This window comes from Tursiops truncatus, chromosome 9 (genome assembly GCF_011762595.2).
Source record: "Tursiops truncatus isolate mTurTru1 chromosome 9, mTurTru1.mat.Y, whole genome shotgun sequence".
NCBI classification, from domain to species: domain Eukaryota; kingdom Metazoa; phylum Chordata; class Mammalia; order Artiodactyla; family Delphinidae; genus Tursiops; species Tursiops truncatus.
The window spans coordinates 15,993,737-16,014,459 of NC_047042.1; the positions used below are offsets into that span (position 1 = coordinate 15,993,737).

Below are 20,723 nucleotides of genomic sequence, written 5' to 3' on the forward strand. Positions count from 1 at the left end.
ACCTTAAGTTTGGGGGAGACAGAGATTGATATCAATGCAGTTTCTTTTGCCTCTATGCTTCCATCCAAGGATGCTATTCAAATTTTACATTACAAAGATTTGTATTTTAAGAAAGAGAACATAAGTGGCAATACCTTGATCTAGGTCCAAATGTAAATTCACATTTCAAGTAAATTGACAGTATAAAAGGGAACACAAAAGAGACCCCCTACACGGAACAATGAGCAGTTTATAATAAGGCTCCATTCAAGGCAAAGCTAATAATAGCTACTATATAGAGTCCTTACCATACTTCCCTTCTAAGCACTTGTACATGTTTTAGCTCATTTAATCTCCACAACCACCATATGAGGTGGATACTAGTATTACCTCCATTTTACAGATGAGGAAACTGGCCAGAGATGGTAAATAAATTGCCCAAGGGCACACAGTAACTTGCAGAGTTGGGATATAAACCCAGGCAGTCTGATCTCTGAGATGTGTCTTTAACCAGCGGGTATGTGAGAAAAAAGTGGACAGCCAAATTAAATGAAGACTGAAGACTTTTCCTTGAAGACTATGGTGATTACACATATGAAAGGTAAAAAATGATGTGGATACACACGTTAAGGACATATTGTAAATTATCTGTGTGCATATATAACATATTTTTCTTAAGTATATTTGTCCATGAGGATATATTTATATAATGTATGTACATACACACAAATCTAACAGATACTTGATCAGGATAGGAAAAAATTATATTTGGCAGGAAAAAAATCCATAATTTATGCACGATTTTGATGGAGAAGAGATCAACTGACAAAGAAAATTTTTTTGCAAATTCTTAAGCCTTATCTATAATTCAGATGTTTATAAATAACATCTTTCTCTTGAATATAGGATTCTACTGTTGCAAGTATTACCAAAAAGCTTAACAGGGTATTAGTAAGGATTTGAAACAAAATCAACAGGATAAGAGATAGGGTGATGGAACAGAAAAAGCACTAGACTGAAAGGCAGATTCTAGTCCAGAATTTGCCACAGATCAGCTAGATGACCTCAGTCAGGCCACTTTCCCATAGAATGAATGGGTTGAATAAAATCATCTCAAAGGCCGCTTCCTACATAACAATTCAATTTTTCTTTTTGTAGGAAAGAAAATAGTGATGCTACAGCTGATAGACAAAAACAGAAGACTACCGGACCCTGAGTCAAGATAAAAACTTTCTTAAGTCTCTTCCGGTAGAGGAATCTTACTAAATTTCAGTGGGTTATCTCTAGGTCTCATTTATTTTCTTTTATGTGAACAAATGTCTTGCAACATTTTTATACAGGTGTATTTTATCATTCACACTATCCAGTCCTGAGGTAAAACTGAACTCCTAATAAGTGGGTTATTACAGGGGTAAAGTGAGCCAAGGCTTCGATCGAAATAGTACTGGAAGTCCTTCGAAGGTGCTTTACTAAGGAACTAATGCTAATGTATGGTTCTGATACTTTTCATACTTAGTACGTTTAATATATATTAATTCTGTGTGAGGATAAAGTGGTAAAATTGCCATTAAACGAACACTAATGAATTATGTAAGGCCAAAACTAAGAATCATTTATTGGCTTAAGTTTCCAAATGGTCATTCCACTGCCTCACCGAAACATTTCTGCATCATGCTGTGCTGTAAACAGCACTTATGCATTTACTTTTATTTAAGTTCACTGCTGTAATTCAGGGCAATAAAACGAAGGTAAAAGCTAACGACAAGACAGGTGACAAAAGTATGACCATTGCTTTATTACATCTGCAATCAAAAGCACAGAAAAGACGAGGCCCTTCCTATAGAAGAGAGGTGGAAAAGTTATTTGTACATATAATAAAACGTTTTATGTAATGTGATATTTTAATATGGTCATCATATATTACCTAATTGGTTTTTGAGTTTATTTCTGAACAGTGCCTTTTATATAAACAGCACTGAAACCTTTTTAATCTTAAGAAAACTTTTTCCGTTAACACACTAAACCGTCTAAAGAGCTCATCATATATTTATTATTGTAACGCTTGGGAGGTTTCCTACCTCTGAGGAGGAATAAAAGGTAGACAGAAGATTAAAATGAGTCCTATTTCAGCATAAAGAAAAGTTGCAACTGCCGCCCATTGAAGTGTCATTTTTTTTCTTCACACCTAAATAGAGAAACATTTATTTCACCCTACCGCCTTTCCAAGAAAATTCAGTTTAAGGAAAGGCCCCCAGCGCGCGAGGTTTCCAGCCAGAAGGTTTATGGAATCAGACTTTCCCCTCAACTGGAGGCGCCCGGCAGAGACCCGGGGCGGGGAGTTGGGGGAGGGGAGGGAGCGGGTCGAGGGTGGGCCCGGAGGCCGGCGTCTGCACCTCCCCAGCGAGCCTTGCAGAACTGGCCAGGAGGCCTGAGCGGCACCGCGGAAGTGCTTTCCGTCCAGCTTCGCGGCGTCAGTAGCCTAACGCCAGCCTCTGCTAACGTCCGCGCCCGGGGGACCTCCCGCCCAGCGAACGCGCCGCGGGGCAGACCCCACCCCGCGGTCCCACCGCGGCGAGTGCGGTGCGACCCCGCGCTCCACGCCGCCTCGGGGCCCGAGGCCCCCAGACGTCCCGCCCGGCCTTACCCCACCTGAGGCCGCCTGGCTCCCCGCGCTGCTCCGCGGCCGCCGACGCGTGGGACGTCACACGCCGCGGCGGGCGGAGGGGAGCGCGCCCCGCCCCCACCCGCAGCCCCGCAGGCTCCATCTCCCAATTCCGGTCTCGGGGGCCGGTCCCAGGCGACGTGGCAGGCGTGCGAACAAGATGATTAGCAATAATTGTTTTCTAATTGGTGGTGGATTAGAGGGTCAGATCCGCTGCTTGGGTTCCCAAGTGCAACTTCTTCTGGGGAGCGGACTTAACATTTCTAATGAAGTGTGGCTTGCGTGGGAGGGGTGAGCTTAACCGACGTTCTGAAAGGGCTTGCTGGAGTCCGCGGCGAGGAGTGGCGCCGGGGCGGGAGGGTTAGGGTGCTGCACACTCAGTGAACGTGGTTGAAACACTCCTTTCCTGGTTTGTATTTTACCGTAGGCACAGTTTCGTTGTCCAGAACAAGTTGGTTGTGCCGCATTTTGTTCGGAGAATGTAGGAGGATAGGTAGCGTCCAACATACACTTCGTGTGACGTTTTCTACTCTCGTCCATGCGCTGGGAAGAGGCAGTACACTTTCGGGTGATGTTTGGGGACTGACTGGAAAGAACAACGTGGGTATGGGTATATTCTTTCAATTACTTTTTTCCAGGTTTTCAAATTGCGTGAAAACACTCAAAATTTTAAAGATTTTCCCACCAATATTAACAATGTATCAGGAATGCACATAAAAGTATTCTCCTGGAGATGATTATTTTGGGAAGATTAAACAAATGGTGAAAACAAGAGGTGGTTACTGAATATAAAAACACATTTAAATCAGTGCTTTCTCTTACCACAAGTATACTTGATTACACAGAAAAGAAAAAAAGACAACATAAATTAACCATAAGCAACTTAAAAAAAAAATCAAAGGCGTTTAGAACTCCTTGCCTTTCTACACTGGTTCCTTGAACGGCTGTGCACCTTACTTTAATAATGCTGCTGTCCTCAGAACACTGGTGTAACAGAGTTAATTTACAAACGTAAAAATCACTAAGTTTTGGCTATAGCTCCCTATTTGCTAATATATACTCATATTTAATGAAAAAGCCAGTTATCTTTAAAGATCCGTTAATTGAAAAATGAAAGCACAGAATGTGCCTTAAAAAAAAATATGGCAACATAGTGCTTATGTTAAAAAGGATTTATTTAATATTCCCAAACTGTTGAATTAAGCAGTTTTAGATAATTGTCTCCTTATAACAGTTTTTATGTTGGTAATATAGACCAATATCTTAATTACAGAACTGTTTTATCTTAACCTGAGATAAATTTTTTTTTTTTGGGGGGCTGTGTTGGGTCTTGCGGGCCTTCTCTAGTTGCAGCGAGCGGGGGCTACTCTTCGTGTGGTGCACTTGCTTCTCGTTGCAGTGGCTTCTCTTGTTGCACAGCACGGGCTCTAGGCCAGCGGGCTTCAGTAGTTGCGGCATGTGGGCTCAGTAGCTGCGGCACGCGGGCTCTAGAGCACAGGCTCAGTAGTTGTGGTACGTGGGCTTAGTTGCTCCGCGGCATGTGGGATCTTCCTGGACCAGGGCTCGAACCCATATTCCCGGCATTGGCGGGCAGATTCTTAACCACTGTGCCACCAGGGAAGTCCCTGAGATAATTCTTGCAGTGGCACATTAACCACCAACAAAATTCTGTTAGTGACATCCCCAAACCATGGAACTTTATTTTAAAAATTTTTTTTAGTTTTTTTGGCTGTGCCACGCAGCTTCCAGGGGTCCTAGTTCCCCCACCAGGAATTGAACCTGCGCCCTTGGCAGTGAAAGCAAGGAGTCCTAAGCACTGGACCGCTAGGGAATTCCCTAAACCATGGAACTTTAAAGTTAAAATTATCATCAACTGCTGGGAAGCATAAAAATAACATTACTATTAACAGGGTATGAAAATTAGGTTTTTAAATTAAAAATAAAACCTGGTTACTGTTCTCCAGGAAATAATATTTCAAATACACAGCTGTCCCTTGGAATCTGTGGGGCACTGGTTCTAGGACTATTGTGGGTACCAAAATTTGTGGATGCTCAAGTCCCATATACAAAGTGGTCTAGCACCGAGGGCTGACTGTGTAATCATCTCCAGATTAGCTACCAAATTTTTTTATATTTAAGATGTGGGGGACAGAAATTAACATCATTTTACGTACAGGTATATTTACCAAGCTCTCAATCTTCGAGATTGAGAAGGCTCGAAATGTAACAAATTTAATATCATTTAAAGAATTTCATGGAATCTTAGTTTTAAATTATAGAAAACATCACATCTAATTAACTTCTATTACATACAATTTAAAGAAATACCTTGAGGTGTGTAATTCATGAATTAGGAAGTAGCAGTTTGATTTTCCAATTTGAACTTTTAATTTAAGCCCTGAATGCAATTCTATACAGAATTTCTTGTTCCTTTTCATTTTATACAGATGTTGGAATTTGTTCACACTTTTCTCTTATTTTCATTTAAAACATACCTAATGTTAACTTACAGATACCATGAGTCATACTTTTAGTATCAAAATACAAAGTTTTATTTATTTAAAAATGTTAAAAACATGATTCCTTTAAGAAAAAAATTCTTACAGTTTTAAATCCATAATAGGATTCAGAGCAATGTTTGTCTGTTTGAACCACCTGGGGTCTTCTTTAAAACTAAATTTTGGGTCCACCCTAGAGATTTACTGAATCAGAATCTCTGAGGATATGGTCTAAGAATGAGTTTTAAAAATTCTGTCAGGGCATTGTTTTTATACTAATGTTTGAGAGCCACTGATTCAAAGTGAAAACCAAGATGTGACCCTGGGTGGTTTCACTAAAGATAGAAAATAATTTAGGGAGTCCAGTCAATCCCATAATGGTCTGTAAGGTAATCTAAGACTGCTGATGTGCTTGACAAAGCATTAAATATTCTTTTTTCCTGCCTCGAAGTTATCTTTTCCATCATGTACATTAAATGTTGATGGAAACACATATAAGGAGTTCCAAGTTCAAGAGCAATGTCAACCCAGTCCCAGATGCATTTCAGTGGGGTTTCCTCATATCCAGCAAATATGGCCGGGTTGGCTAAGAGTCCTCTTGCAACCATCACACCTATAAATTAAAGCACATCACGTTTGTCCACACATTAAGAACTCATGGTTATGGGGTCAAACTCAATGAAACAAACTGAGAATATTCAAAAATAAAGTATTATTACAAGGTTTCACAATGCCCTTGTATTAGACTAATTCTTATTAAAGGATTCATTTTGGTATTTTTTATAATCAATTAAGTGTAAATGAACTCACAAGACTTTTTTTCTTATATTTTAAAGACTTCTACATTAAAAAATTAGTTTTCCGGATTTTCTTAAGAGTAAATCTGGATTGTTATAAATTGGGTTTGCCTGAAGTTTATCTGCATTCTCTCATCCAGCAATAGGTATCACAGGGCTTGGTATGCCAAAGTTGAAGGGGATAATGAAACTGCATAGCAGTCTGGGGTTTCTTTGGCTCCTATGACCACTCTTGGATTCACGAATTCTATAGGCTCTAGTGGTCACTAACTGGATGAGATGGTGGCAGAGAATTAACTGAACTAATTTACTCCAATTAAAATAATCTGTTGTTTCTAAGTAGATGGATTAACATCATTTTAGTAAATTGCTTGGCTTAAATTGGTAAACAGGAAAATATGGTAAAACAGGAAAATAATTAACATTATTCTCCCACCCCCACTTTTTAATTTTTCTGCCAATTAAAAAACAAAAAACCTGAAGTAATTATTTCTTACCATCTGTCCCAGTAATATGCCACACATTTTCTGCTTCTTTTAAGCTTCTGATGTCTCCATTAGCAATTACAGGTATAGACATATTTTCCTTAATTATTTTAATGGCCTCATAGTGAACTGGCTGATGCCTTTCTTCAACAGTTCTTCCATGGACTGTAATCCAGGAAACCCCTGTCGCTTCAGCCTTTCGACAAAGATCTACAGTTCTTGTAAGGTCATCATGGATCCTATAATTTCAAAATCATATCTATCTTTTCACAGCACACAAATCTTAATGCTAACATCAATAAACTAAATAGAAAAATATTTCATCTGTTACATTATTTAGTTTAGCTATGCTATATCATGTTATCACCACGTGCCCCTATCAGTGAGGTTTTGTTCAGGAATCAGTTCCCATTCAAGACCCTGAATTTAGCTATTTCACTATCGATAACAATAGGATGACAAATAACTTTTACCCAGTGCTCCTCTCTTTTGGCTTTGATAACTGAAAGATTCATCAAAGTACTGTCACAGATGCACTGAAAGGTGCTATCTTAATATTTGCTGTGCATGCTCCAATCCGCAAGTGGGAGAATTATAATAATTTATCTTGAGATTTGTTTTTAACCTGTCACCAAAAGACTAATTTTTAGTTTATTTTCTTTTCACTGTGAAATTTTAGTGCAAATATCATTCCTATTTTCTACTCTTGGTATCAGGAATGTCTCTTAGCATTAGTTAATTAAATAGTACATGGAAAAAGCTGTTTCTCTTGGGAGAGAGTTTTTAATAATAAAAGGATATTTTAATTTTTCTTTAAAAATGCGAAGAAGAAATTGTTTTGGATTATAAATAAAAATTATGGTATCTATTCATTTACTAAATGTTTTGTTTTAACATTTTCATATACTAGATGCCTACTTACTAAGAGTAGACATCTCCACACCTTCAGACAAAAGGAATATTCTTTTATTTCCTGAGTAATGGACTATCTTGTCAGTAGATTAAAATATTATCTTTACCTTATTTTAATAGATACTGAAAATCTGGGATTTTCCACTTGATTTCTTACTTGTTTCACCATGTCTCGAACAAGCTCTGGATTGTTTATTAGGCAAGCTCCATAACCTTCTGCCAATGCCCACCTTCATAAAGTAAATACAACAACAAATAAATTGTTATCAGTTGGAAGAGAAGATACAATTCTAAAAGCACAGTAAGTGCATTTATTATTTCTCTACCTAGCAACCTGGAATGGAACCAGATTTTTAAAATTCATAGATCCAACACTTCTAAGTGTATTGAGATTAGGAAAACATGTTCCCAGATCAAGAAATACTTAGGGGAAATGGTTTTCACTGGCAAGTGAGAAAATTAAAGTTCATTCAACCGAAACAGATTTAAGTATTTGTAAATGCAATTACTTCAGATTTTTTTAATTCCAAATTTGATGTTCATTGTACATAACAAGAGATTTTTTTAATCTTAAGAGGAAAGATATTTTTGGCTTACAGCATTCCAATACCACTAAACAGCTTACTGAACTCTCCTAATGAGTATTCAAATATATCTAATCTGATTTGGATTATGCTATACATAAAACCTTGATTTTATTCTTTGAACACATTTTGAATTATTGACAGATAATCTAGTATAGTGCCAGGAAGGTAGGGATGTTATCGTCAAAATAAGTACATCCTATCAACACCCAGTTACTCAGACTCAACCAAATAACTATGGTATAGGAAGAAAAGGTAATTATAAGAAGGTTTTCTTATAATTGAAATTAAGTAAGAGAAAACAAGTGATCTCCCAAATCATAGAATCATAGTGTTTAGAGCAAGTATGTCTGACAGAGCAGTAAAAATACATTTTAGGGATTGCCATAAACATCAGTCTCACATAATTACTTACGGATGAGGTTCAAGGCAGATCCACACATAAAAATAATTCTAGTGATGAGGTGAGACAAAAACTTGTCAAGGGTCTATATATTGTTGTAGCCATCAGAAAATATCTTTGCATGTATGTTTCTAAATAATATTTCCTTATTTTTTCTTGCTTCTTATTTAGAGCTCAAGTTCTTTATCTCTATTTTCCTTACTTTTTAATTTTTGGAATACCAGAATGATAGTTTACCATGTTCACATAGTTTTTCCTAATCTTTTTGAAAATTCTTCCAACTTCTTTGAGCTTTACCTCTGAGGACAACCACAGTTAATGTCTATTCCATTCGCATAAGGACAGACTATACGAGCAGCATCAGACAAAATTCTTGCATCATTAGCAGCAAACTGAACAATCAATGGGCAATCACCTGATAAAACAAATAGCTCAACATTAAAATTCACAGAAACACACACACATGCACACGAGATACCAAATTCTAATGTCTGTACAGGATAAAGTAACAATTTTTAGGCTAAGAAGCATCTGTTCAAACAAGATAGCATTAAAATAATTTAAAATATTTTAAATTACATGCAATTTAGATTTGGTACAAATTCAAATAGGAAAAAATTTGATAAAATGAAAAGTACAACACTCTTGCCAAACAGACCCCTTTCCCAAAGGTGGGAATTAGCTTACTGCATTCTAGAACAATTTTATGAATACCTATAAAATTTAAGCAAATGTGAACATTCTATGTACGTTGCTATCCATATTGTGTTTTCCCCCGGATGTATCTGGGACCTGTATTCAGACCTATTTTCCTCTTTTTAGTGGCGTATTCCACTGTGATGGGTGGACCATAGATTATTTTTCATTTGCGGCTCTTGCAAACAATGCTGCAATGAAGATACTCCATATACATGCTTTTGTGAGTATATTCATGAAGTAAATTCCTAGGAGTATGTATAACTGCTGGGCGGGCATCTAACATTTTGAAAGACATTATAAAATCTTCTTTCAAGAGTTTACCAATATAGATATACACCAGTGTGGATGACAGTTCTGATTTCCTTACAACTTATCCTACACTGTATACCCAACAGCATATTTTTTTATTTGTAGCCTCTCTCTCCATATTCTTTGCGTAGTTCTCTATGTACAATTTTTCTTTTAGTTGCTCCTTTTTTCATATTATTTAAATTTAAAAAAATAAAACAAAGAAATTAGCTCTATCATAAACATCAAAAATATTATAAATATTTTCCCCAGTTTTTCATTTGTCTTTGAGAATATCTGTGCTCTTTTTTTATATATAAAAGTCTAAATTTTAACATAGCCAAATGTATCAGAGCTTTCCTAGGTTTTAAAGGACACATTTTTCTCATCTTTGGGTGTTATAAATTCTGAATAGATATATTTTAATTTTTCTAAAGTTTTTTTTGAGGACTACCTGTATCAGATTCACTGGGTGTTTACCAAAATGCAGATTTCTGGGTATCGCTCTAGTTCTACTGACTCAGAATTTCTATGGCAATCCACTGATTTACAGGATTATCTAAGGGATAGGAGAATTTGCTTTTTCCTGAGGACATAGGTAGGGTGCTTTCTCCTTTGTAACTCAAGAGAGTTATAAAATTTCAATCTAACAACCATTTATTGGTCAAATATATTTTCAATGCTGTGCTAGAAGCTGAGGATACAAACCAACAAGAAAGAATTCCAACCCTTAAGAAGCCCACAGTCTAGTGGGAGAGACAGGCATGTGAGGAGGAAATTACAGTACAGTAGGATTAAGTACAACAAAAAGCCGGGGCTTGCGAGACAGGACATGAATGGAGGGTGATTAGGCAAGTTCCTTGGTCACAGCTTTAGAGCATTAAGAAGCATGAACTGTCCTTTCCCAGGGGGATAGGGATGCGGGGATAGGCCTGACTAAGAAGGACATTCTAGGTAGAGAAGTGTGAGAGATTAGGGCATGTTCAAGGACTTAAAATAACTTAGTGTGTGTGTATATATATATATATATATTTTTTTTTTTTTTGCGGTATGTGGGCCTCTCACTGTTGTGGCCTCTCCTGTTGTGGAGCACAGGCTCCAGACGCGCAGGCTCAGCAGCCATGGCTCACAGGCCCAGCCGCTCCACGGCATGTGGGATCTTCCCTGACCGGGGCACGTACCCGTGTCCCCTGCATAAGCAGGCAGACTCTCAACCACTGCGCCACCAGGGAAGCCCCAATAACTTAGTATTTTGAAGAATAAAGTTGGTGGGCCATGGAGAGAAACTAATGGAAGATAAAGCTGCAGAACACGTATTCAGAGGCCAGATCATGAAGAACGTTCTATATTGTCCACACGTGCTGGAATTTTACTCCTTAGGTCAGTGGCTCTCAATCATTAACAAGCTCAGAATCACCTGGAGGGCTTTTTAAAACACAGATTGCCCGACACATACCCAGAGTTTCAGATTCAGTAAGCCTGCGGTGGAGTCTGGAACTTCCATTTCTAACAAGTTTTCAGGTAATGCTGATGTTAACTGGTCTGGGAAATCACACTTTGAGAACCACTCTTTTAGGTGATGAGAAGTCTAAGGAAGATTGTGAGCAGGAAGAAGTGATCAAATTTACATTTTAGAGAGGTCACTTGGGGCTGTCTGGAGGGTAGTTTGAAATGGGATAAGACTGGAGGCAGTGAGATAGGAATCTAACCCAACAGTCTAGGTGAGAGAATGGGGCTGACTAAAACTTTGATATATTATCCATAGTTTACAAGGTACTGAATAAAAGCATATTTTTTAAAATTTATAAAAACCGTAAGAAACTGAAAGATTTAAAAATAAAATCTCCGAATTGTGTTGTCTCTGATTAGACAAGAGTGTTGAGTTTTGTTGTTTTGTTTTTAAAGTTTTACAAAGGCAGCAAACTCTAGCTTTCACATACCTTGGTTTGTGGTAAATTCACTGTCTCTGGCTTTTATAGATCTGATAAAATCAGCAGCAACTATCATTGGCGTATAGCACAGATCGCAACTGTATTTTCTTACCAGTGTTCTAAAAGCCAACCTGAGAGCATATAAAACTTTAATTAGGCATTTAGAAAGCACCATAATCAGAGTTTAGTTTAGTTAATTATTAAATATTTAATATTTATTAGAGAAAAGTTCTGCCTATGGGAAAGTGCAGTAGATGTACTCTTCCCTATCACTCCTGCTTAGTATAACTAAGAGCTCTGGATATCATATACAAAACAAACGTATGGAAACTCTGAAAGGCAGCGAGAAGAGAGCAGGCAGGCTAGTGACCTCGGGCAGGACCTAAGGAACGACAATGGTGAGTTCCCTGGGTTTTCTCGTTGCCTCAAATATCCCAGATTTGAAGCTGAAGAAGCTGGCAACCTGGAAATAGCAATGGGTGCAGACAAAAACAGCCCCAGCAAAAGCCTGCTCTCTAGCCAAAGCACCAAGAAAGGGGCAGCCTAGCAAGCTTTAAAATAATAATGGCTCTACTCCAGCCCAACACCAGCGAAAAAACTGTGGCCCTCACCTCCACAAGCGAAAGTCGAGTGGGGAGCTTACACTTGTACCGTTCCAAAGCTGTCACAAAGTTCTCCAACACCCCTCCACGGTGGTGTTAGAGAAGGCCAGGTAGGGAGCTGGGACTTTAATCCCTGCTGGCCAGTAACAAGGAGGGTATCAGCGGAGACCATCTGGGGAGCCTGGAATTCCACACCAACCCTGCAGCAGTGAGGTGCCCTTCTCCCTTTCTCCGGGAGTAGTGTTAGAGAATGCTTAGTGAAGAGCCAGGACTTTCATCATTGCCCAGCAGTTACCAGGCCACCCCCTGCATGGGGAGCTGGAACTCTCACCCCTGCTCAGCAGTAATGAGGAGCCTCGTGCCCCCGGGGTGTCAAAGGAGACCAAGTGGAAAACCTAGGCTTCTATATCCACCTGAGAGTAATGAGGTGGTGCTTTCTCGTCCTTCCCCTGCTGTGGTGGTGTCAGAAAAAGCTAGTTAAAACAGAAGTTTCAATATTCAGAATCAATCACTGTAATCCATCACATTAACAGACTAAAGAAAAAAAAAACACATGATTGTATCAATTGATGCAGAAAAAGCACTGGACAAAACAGCATTCATGATTTAAAAAAAAAGCCTCTCAGGAAAACAGGAATAGAGGGAACTTTCTCAACCTGATAAAGGACATCCACAAAAAATTCTACACTTAATATTATATTAGGATCTTTATATATATTTTCCGTAAGATCTTATGGAAAAACTCAAATGAACTTTTTGGCCAACCCAATTATAGGTGAAAGAATACTTTCCCCCCAGATCAAGAACAAGGGAAAGATGTCTGCTCTCATCACTCTTATTCAGTACAGTGCTGCAACTTCTAGTCAGTGCAATAAGGCATGAAAAAGAAACAAAAGGCATCTGATGGAAAGGAGGAAGTAAAACTATCTCTATTTGCAGATGACATGATTGTCTACTTAGATAATCCTAAGGAATTCGTAAGAGGGACGTCCTAGAACCAATAAGTAAACATAGCAAGTTCACATAATGTAAGGTCACCACACAAAAAGCAATTTTACTTCTATACACCAGCAATGAACACATGGACGCTGAAATTAAAAGTACAATAACTGGAGTGTAAGCCTTACAAAATATGTTCAGAAAATGTACGTTGAAAACTATACGACACTGATGAAAGAAATCAAAGAAGATCTAAATAAATGGAGAGACATACCGTGTTCATGAGGAGACTCAACGCAGTAGGGAATTCAGTTCTCCCCAAATTGATATGCATTTTCATACAATTCTTATGGAAAATCCAGCAGGATTTTTTGTAGGTATAGAAAAGATCATCCTAAAAAGTTATTTGGAAAGGCAAAGGAACTAGAATAGCTAAAACAATTTTGAAAAAGAAAAGTGGGATTTATTAAGTTTACTTAATTTGAGGACATTATATAGCTACAGTAATCAAGACTGTGGTATTGGTAGAGGGACAGACACATAGATCAAGGGATTAGAACAGAGAATGCAGAAAAAGAACCATACAAACATGCTCAACTGAGTTTTGATGAAGATGCGAAAGTAATTCAATAGTGGAAAGACAGCCTTTTCAACAAATAGTACTGGAGTAATTAGACATCCACAGGCAAAACCAAACCAACAAACAAACAAACCTCAGCCTAAGTCTCACACTTAGACAGAACTTAATTAAAAATTATGAACTTAAATGTAAACCATAAACTAAAAGACTTTTAGAAAAAACATAGGACAAAATCTTTACTATCTAGAGTTACATAAAAATTTCTTATACTTGACAACAAAAGCACAATTTGCAAAAGGAAAAACTGATAAAATGGACTTCATCATTAAATAAAAACTTTTGGTCTGCCAAAGACCCTGTTAAGAGGATGAAAAGACAAGCAACATGCTGGGAGAACATATATGCAAGCCACATATCTGACAAGAGTAGTATAGAGAATTCTAGTATAGAGAATTCTCAAAACTCCAGAGTAAACACAACAGTAACAACAAAAAAAACAAACAATCTGATTCAAAAATGGGCAAAGGGCTAGAAGAGACATTGTGCCAAAGAAGATATACAAATAGCCAATGAGCACATGAAAAGATGCTCAACATCACTAGAAAAATACAAATAAAAATCACAGTAAGTCACATCCATTAGGATGGCTATTAAAACAACAACAAAAAAACCCTGGAAGACAAGTGTTGATGAGAATGCTGAGAGACTAAACTCTTGTGTACTGCTGGTAGGAATATAAAATGGTGTAGCTGCTATGGAAAATAGCAGGGCAAGTCCTCAAAAATTAAAAATAGATTTGTCATATGATCTAGCAATTCCACCTCTGGGCATATACCACAAAGAATGAAAGCAGGTTTCAAAAAGATATTTATATATCCATGTTCACAGAAGCATTATTCCCAAGAGTCAAAAGATGGAAGCAACTCAAGCTGGGATGAATGGATAAACAAAATGTAGTATATACATACAATGGAATATTATTCAGCCTTAAAAAGGAAGGAAATTCTGGGTCTTCCCTGGTGGCGCAGTGGTTAAGAGTCCGCCTGCTGATGCGGGCTACGTGGGTTCGTGCCCCGGTCCGGGAAGGTCCCGCATGCCGCGGAGCGTATGGGCCCCGTGGGCTGTGGCCGCTGAGCCTGCGCGTCCGGAGCCTGTGCTCCGCGGCGGGAGGGGTCACAACGGTGAGGGGCCCGCGTACCGCAAAAAGAAAAAAAAAAAGGAAATTCTGATACATGGTACAACATGGGTGAACCTTGAGGATATTATGCTCAGTGAAATAAGCCAGTCTCAAAGAGACAAATACTGTCTGACCACTTAGATCATACACATACCAGGCAGTTGGCAGCATGAGGACTCAAGCCCGGACCCTGGTCCCAAAGCTAGGCGTTTGAAGATCCCATGTGGTGGGGTGGTCTTACTTTTAAGAAGTCAGAGCATAAAAAGGAAATCACACCTAAGCTCATTAACCACTTAACAATACTTACTTTGAATATCGCACCATTGGGGCGCAGACTTTTACCAGCTGCCCAGAATGAAGCATTTCTATTGGATCATTTTTTCTTTCTTGACATGTTGTGGTTTGCATGCAGTCACTCTTCATGAATACAGATTTGTTTCAAATCTGAAAAAGATAACCAGTTTGCGTAGAGAAAAGGCACTCGCTTTCACTTGATGAATCCCATCATTCTTACAATTTCAATTGCCAAGAACACGTATTTTTCATCAGGTTTTGTGGGCTTAGGAATCTTCTTAGCTTCTTTTCACAGTATCGAATAGGATACTACTGAATTCTGCCTCTATTTATAAATCACAGATAGTTTTCAGCACACTGTGCAATTATGACATTTATATTCTGTACAAATTACCCTTGTTCAAGTCAAACACTAACAGTTTTGAATTCTATACTTAACCCACTACTGTAACATTTTCTGCTCAAATTTATAAATGATCAGGATGTGGAAAACCACAAGATATCTTCCTAGAATACATATTACGATTTTCCATGTTACTTTTTTAGATTTTACTTTGTTTGGCATTGATTAACCAACAAACTTGATTTGAATAATTTCATATATAGTACTGTGTATGTCTGGCACTTTGAAATACCTTGTTTTATCCAGGAAAGTTAAATGGCAGTAACAGAACAACTTTAAGTAGTCAGCATGTCAAAAGATGTACTGGTTTATTTATTTATTTATCTAACATCTTTATTGGAGTATAATTGCTTTACAATGGTGTGTTAGTTTCTGCTGTATAACAAAGTGAATCAGCTATATGTATACATATATCCCCATATCCCCTCTCTCCCATCCTCCCTATCCCACCCATCTAGGTGGTCACAAAACAACGAGCTGATCTCCCCATATATAAGAATATGTTTACTCTTATTCTCAAATCCTATTCTTTTTATTTGAATCAGAAGGCAAACAAACATTTAGTTATTATTTTTAAGCATTTAAATGTTTCATGAACATCGTTTCATGAAAATCTCAATTGTAATCACATAATTGCATAGTAAATCACTATTATACCCAAAGAGGGAGAAGTGATTAAATTAGGCGATTCCTGTGTTTTATAGTTGCTATACTGTACTTAAAATCCTATCATTTCATAGTGTTGGCTGCTTTCCATATTCCAATTTTGGCCTTACCAACTTAAAAATATATATGGGCCAACTTCAGAAAGGTCTAATTGCTCCACATGGAATTTCTTGTTTGGCTAATCCTGAAAGTACTGTTATAACCTAAATATAAACCAATAATTTCAATTTCCTTAGGTAGAATGTACAGGTGGAATAAGATAAGCTAGTTCTACTGATCACTGTTCATCACTTTATCACTGTTACTGTTTAACTTAATATTTAGAGAGTTAATAACTTATTTTTTTAAACAAAAGTTCATGATTAGAAAGATGTAAGCCACCTACATAGGTAAAGTATAAAGCAAAAGAAAGGTAGTCGCCTTTTCATGAATCAAACCTGTCTCATCTCCCTTGCATTCCAGATCCTGGTTATGCCATCACAATCCATCCCTACGCACTCAAGTCAGAAACTTGGGGCTTGTCCTTCACTCTCCATCTCCTGTAGGTGTGTCAACTAAGTGGTACCTTTAATTAAACCTTGAGCCCATTTTCACTGGCTCACAGAGTCTCTGTACTCATAATCCCCCATCTTGATGACTCTGACAATCTTCTTGGAATCCCAGTTGATCTTATTTTTATTCATTCAACAAATATCAAGTTTCTGCTACATGTTGGGAACACAGATGAAAATATATTTTCTGTGTCCTTGAAAATGTATTAGACAAACTTACACAACACAATAATGCTAATACACTCAAACACAATTTAAGCACTGTAGAAATAACTGTCTAGAGAAGTGAGGGAAGTCAATAATGGATGAAGGGGGCTTCCCTGGTTGCGCAGTGGTTGAGAGTTTGCCTGCCAATGCAGGGGACACAGGTTCGTGCCCCGGTCCGGGAAGATCCCACATGCTGCAGAGCGGCTGGGCCCGTGAGCCATGGCCGCTGAGCCTGCGCGTCCGGAGCCTGTGCTCCGCAACGGGAGAGGCCACAACAGTGAGAGGCCCGCGTACCGCAAAAAAAAAAAAATGGATGAAGGAAATCTTGAGCTGACACTACATGGGAGATGGGGAAGTGTCCAGTTACAGAGAACATGTAAAAAGCCACAGCAGCATGAAAATGCTTGATGTTTTCAGTGAACCATTAACAACAGTTCAGGATTGCTTGAGTTGTAACTAGACTAGAAAGGGCATGAGAGGGCCTATACACCAGGTTAAGATATTTTAGATTTTAAACTGTAGGGCCTTGGTTCTCAGCCATTTTTCCTCCTCTGTGGGTGATTTTTACATATGCACTCAACATGTTAACTTGTGCAAATGACATACTTCCATGGGCATATATTTTTGTGTAAGTTGTTTGTCTCTCCTTGTATACTAGTTGTAATGGAAAAATTTTAGCAGAGAAATGACATGGTCAGATTTCTGATTCAGAAAGATTTCGATGGAGGGATTAGGGCTGTTGGTAAAATATCAGTAAGGAGCCCACTGTAGTAGACCAAGCCGTGTGTAATGAGTATCTGACCTGGGACTCCAGGAATGAGGATAGAGGAAAGGGAACACATTTAGGAGCTATTTAGAAATAAAAATAAACTAGCAAGACATTTAGGAGGTGGAAATCACCTGATGACAGCACGTGTTGTGTAATTAAGAAAGAATTCTAGGATGATGTGTACACTTCTGGCTTTAGAGACTGGGCGGATGGCCATTCCAATCAATGAGACAGAGAACCAGAAGGAGGAACAGGCTTTGGGAGGGAAACGAGTCCACGCTTGGGCACACTGAAGTTGAGGTGCTCAGGGGATTTCCAGGTGGTGATGCCTCATAACTGGTTATATAGATATGGTACTAAAGAAAAAGCTAGAGATAAGTCTTTAACCTTTAGGTAATATGTTGAAACTAAAAACATGGACAAAGTACTTATGGATGCCATATCTTGTAGAAATCCTTAGAAGCACCAACATTTAAGTAAAAGGGGGAAAAAAAAGAATGTAAAGGAGACAGAGAGATGAACTCTGGAGCTGGGAGGAATAAATCTGAAACGTGATATTCAAAAGAGAGGGAATAGTATTACGAAGGAGGGAGGGGATAAACATATTAAACATCACAGAAGAGTTAAGTAAAGACTAAAACGTGTCCCATGGCAACTAGGTCATTGTGACTTTAGCAAGAATAATTTCACTCTTATTCATTCTTTTTTTTTTTTTGCGGTACGCGGGCCTCACTGTTGCGGCCTCTCCCGTTGCGGAGCACAGGCTCCGGACGCGCAGGCCCAGCGGCCCTGGCTCACGGGCCCAGCCGCTTTGCGGCATGTGGGATCTTCCCGGACCAGGGCACGAACCCATGTGCCCTGCATCGGCAAGCGGACTCTCAACCACTGCGCCACCAGGGAAGCCCTTATTCATTCTTTTGTTGTTGTTGTTAAATAATTTTTATTGTTCTTCTTCCTGCTGGTTATGCAGGCAGCCACAAGTGGTGCATACATGACAGCTTTCCCTTCAGGGCTTCATGACTCCACTTTAAATGAAGTTTTCTTTATTTTCACATTTCCCTCTTTTGATCAAGATCTTTCCTCAAAAGCATTGCTGATCAAGAGTCAGGTTGTCCATATTTAGTGGTTTTTGTCCCTTGGTACCAGGAAGGGCGTTTCCTGGTTGTCATGTCCCACGTCAGAGGGAAAGTGCATAGCGATTGGAAACCACTGAAGCCACATTTGAGTAACAAGGAGGAGCATGAAGAAGAACACTCAGGAATTTCCCATCTAAAGTCTACATTCCATCTAGGTTGTAAGCACTGGAGGTCATCTTGAAGCACTGAGCTAGAGTCACCCTATTGAGTAAGCTGTTTCTACAAACGTTTAACAGGCAACAAGTACAGAGCTTAAAAGTAATTATGCAAAAACAGTAATTATGCAAGGTAGAGTTAAAAGCAATATGACAAGTCCAGTTTGTATGATGGTAGCCAGCTAAATAGATCAAAAGACCATAGAGTATCAAGGAGAATTTGTTGTAACCAGTGCACTTGTTCCCTGACCGTGTGTAACTGAATTTCTACCTCTCCAGAGGTATTTATCCATGTGCAACAGGTGGTACTTAATTCATTCTTGTAGTCCCAGTACATGGCACGAAGAAGGCCTCCCTTAATACATATTTGCTGAATGAAAAAATCAGTAGTTCTTAATCTTGGTTGTACATTAGAATGATCTGGTGAGATTTTAGGAAGCAGGATGCCCAAACCATACCCCAGAGCAATTACATGTGAATCTCAGGGCGTAGGATGCAAGCAAGCATCAGTGATTGTTAAAGCTCTCCAGGTGATTTTAATGGGCAGCCAAGCTTGGGAATAAACAAATCCACGTCCTCCAAGGCACCTGGTAATACTGTTTGTTTAAATGGGTTTCTACCTACCTATTCGCTCCTCTGGGATAAGACAGGGATTGAGTCTAATGTTTGTACACTCATGCTGGTACATATAGTAGAGACTCAAACTCTTCATTGAATGAATGAATATTATGTAACTTTTCTAAAAATTTTCAATGTAAAAGCCAGGGAAGGAAAAACAATCCATAATTCAAAGATAATACTTATTCATCATTAATATTCAAAAATTATTGAAGTCAAATTTTGTGTATTATAGATAATGAAACCTAATGTGAATCTCAGCACACTGCCCTTGGCGATTTGTGAGACCTCCATTCAGAACATTCAATCCTATTCACACCGTGACTGAAATCAAAGTATATTAGGGGAAAACCTCTGTGACAGAGAGAAAGCATAATGCAGTGTAGTGAGACATACTTGCTTGAGTTGCTACGGGCATCTAATATGTTCGAACGGCATTTGGCACAGCTAAGTACTACCATCACATTCTCGAAAATCCGTTAGCTGAATCAAGAAAAACTTTAGCTCTGGCACTGGGAAAAATAGGTTCCCTGCATACATACTTACTGTACACGAAGGAAAAGTTAACGTTTCTTTTTTACGTTAGAAATGCTTAACCTTCTCGCACACGTGTGGTTGACCTGTTAACTTACTAGTATTTATCGTGAGAGAAATACAGGTGAATACTGCCGATGTTAACAGCGGAGAAGATATAACGGGAACTAACCTGATGATTTTACAGCTCCAATACTGTTAGTTGAGAGATGGAAAATCCATCAATTTGTGACAAGGAAAAGTCTGGCGTCGCTCAGGACTGAAACTAGGCGGTAGAAAAAGCCTAAGGTCACTGTCTCATGGGAGGGTAGCAGAGACTGAGTCCCACTTATCTATTCCTGGTTCAGTCTTCCTACTTAACCGACTCTCGGCTCTCCCTAATTCTCCCCACTTTCCTCCCTGGCAACTTTCCTCCCCAAGCTTTTCCCGCCTGCCTTTATCCCAAGAACGCGAAGCAAGGGTTGTGATAGATACAGGTGGGTAGCTATTAACGCCCGCCAGCTGTGCTTGTGGCGTGCACACGAAGCTACCGGAAACCTCCGTTCTCTTCTAGTGCTTCCATCGAGAGGTCCCATTCTCAGGTTAAATACTTGCTTTAGAGGTGAGCGCTGCCGCCACGTTCCGGCGCTCACCTGTTCTTCCGCCCAGGGAACGCCGCCAGCCCCAGGAATGCGGCGGGAGACGGGAGAAAGCGCCGGCCCCACGACCTCAGCTTCCCTGGTGCGCTGGGTCCTCGGCGCCCACCTACTCTGGGCCCCGCGCCGTTCCCAGCCAGGGTCGGCACACCAGCTGCAGCAGTTCGGAATCTCCAAGACAGCCGGGTGGGCGGAGGTGGCGGCGCCGGGATTCTGCGT

The 20,723-nt window shown here is 39.3% G+C and overlaps 2 protein-coding genes across 10 annotated transcripts in view; both read right to left on the minus strand.

Moving 5' to 3' along the window:
- The window catches only part of BCAP29 (B cell receptor associated protein 29), a 40,497-nt gene extending 37,770 nt beyond the window's left edge, over positions 1-2,727 (minus strand). Inside the window, exons 1-2 of one of the 3 annotated variants that reach the window (XM_019940628.3) lie at positions 2,629-2,727; positions 2,058-2,164 (exon numbers count right to left, since the gene is read on the minus strand). In XM_019940628.3, the coding sequence (XP_019796187.1) occupies positions 2,058-2,149 (92 nt within the window). In that variant the 5' untranslated portion in view covers positions 2,150-2,164; positions 2,629-2,727. Of the gene's footprint in view, positions 1-2,057; positions 2,165-2,623 lie in introns of all 3 variants that reach the window. The other 2 variants (XM_019940629.3, XM_073809575.1) reach the window with 2 other exon arrangements.
- A 2,442-nt stretch (positions 2,728-5,169) lies between these two features.
- Positions 5,170-20,705, minus strand: DUS4L (dihydrouridine synthase 4 like). Of its 7 annotated transcripts, none has more exons than XM_019940619.3 (8): positions 20,502-20,705; positions 20,042-20,134; positions 14,844-14,980; positions 11,248-11,369; positions 8,618-8,735; positions 7,441-7,563; positions 6,434-6,660; positions 5,170-5,752 (listed from the first exon to the last, which is right to left on the minus strand). In XM_019940619.3, the coding sequence occupies exons 3-8, from the start codon at positions 14,957-14,959 to the stop codon at positions 5,493-5,495; spliced, it is 966 nt and encodes a 321-aa protein (XP_019796178.1). In that variant the 5' UTR covers positions 14,960-14,980; positions 20,042-20,134; positions 20,502-20,705; the 3' UTR covers positions 5,170-5,492. The 7 variants fall into 7 exon arrangements, with proteins under 7 accessions (XP_019796178.1, XP_073665674.1, XP_019796177.1 ...); XM_073809573.1 differs by having other exon boundaries at positions 20,464-20,705; XM_019940618.3 differs by lacking the exon at positions 20,042-20,134.
- Positions 20,706-20,723: the final 18 nt, after the last annotated feature.

What these genes read in the sequence shown, in the direction of transcription:
- DUS4L (XM_019940618.3), bottom strand. Translation starts at nt 14,959, where the DNA reads ATGAAGAGTGACTGCATGCAAACCACAACATGTCAAGAAAGAAAAAAT. An exon ending in CCAATGGTGCGATATTCAAA is followed by an intron (nt 11,370 to 14,843) that starts GTAAGTATTGTT and finishes ATATGCTCTCAG; the next exon opens with GTTGGCTTTTAGAACACTGG. An exon ending in AACTGTGGTTGTCCTCAGAG is followed by an intron (nt 7,564 to 8,617) that starts GTAAAGCTCAAA and finishes TACTTTATGAAG; the next exon opens with GTGGGCATTGGCAGAAGGTT.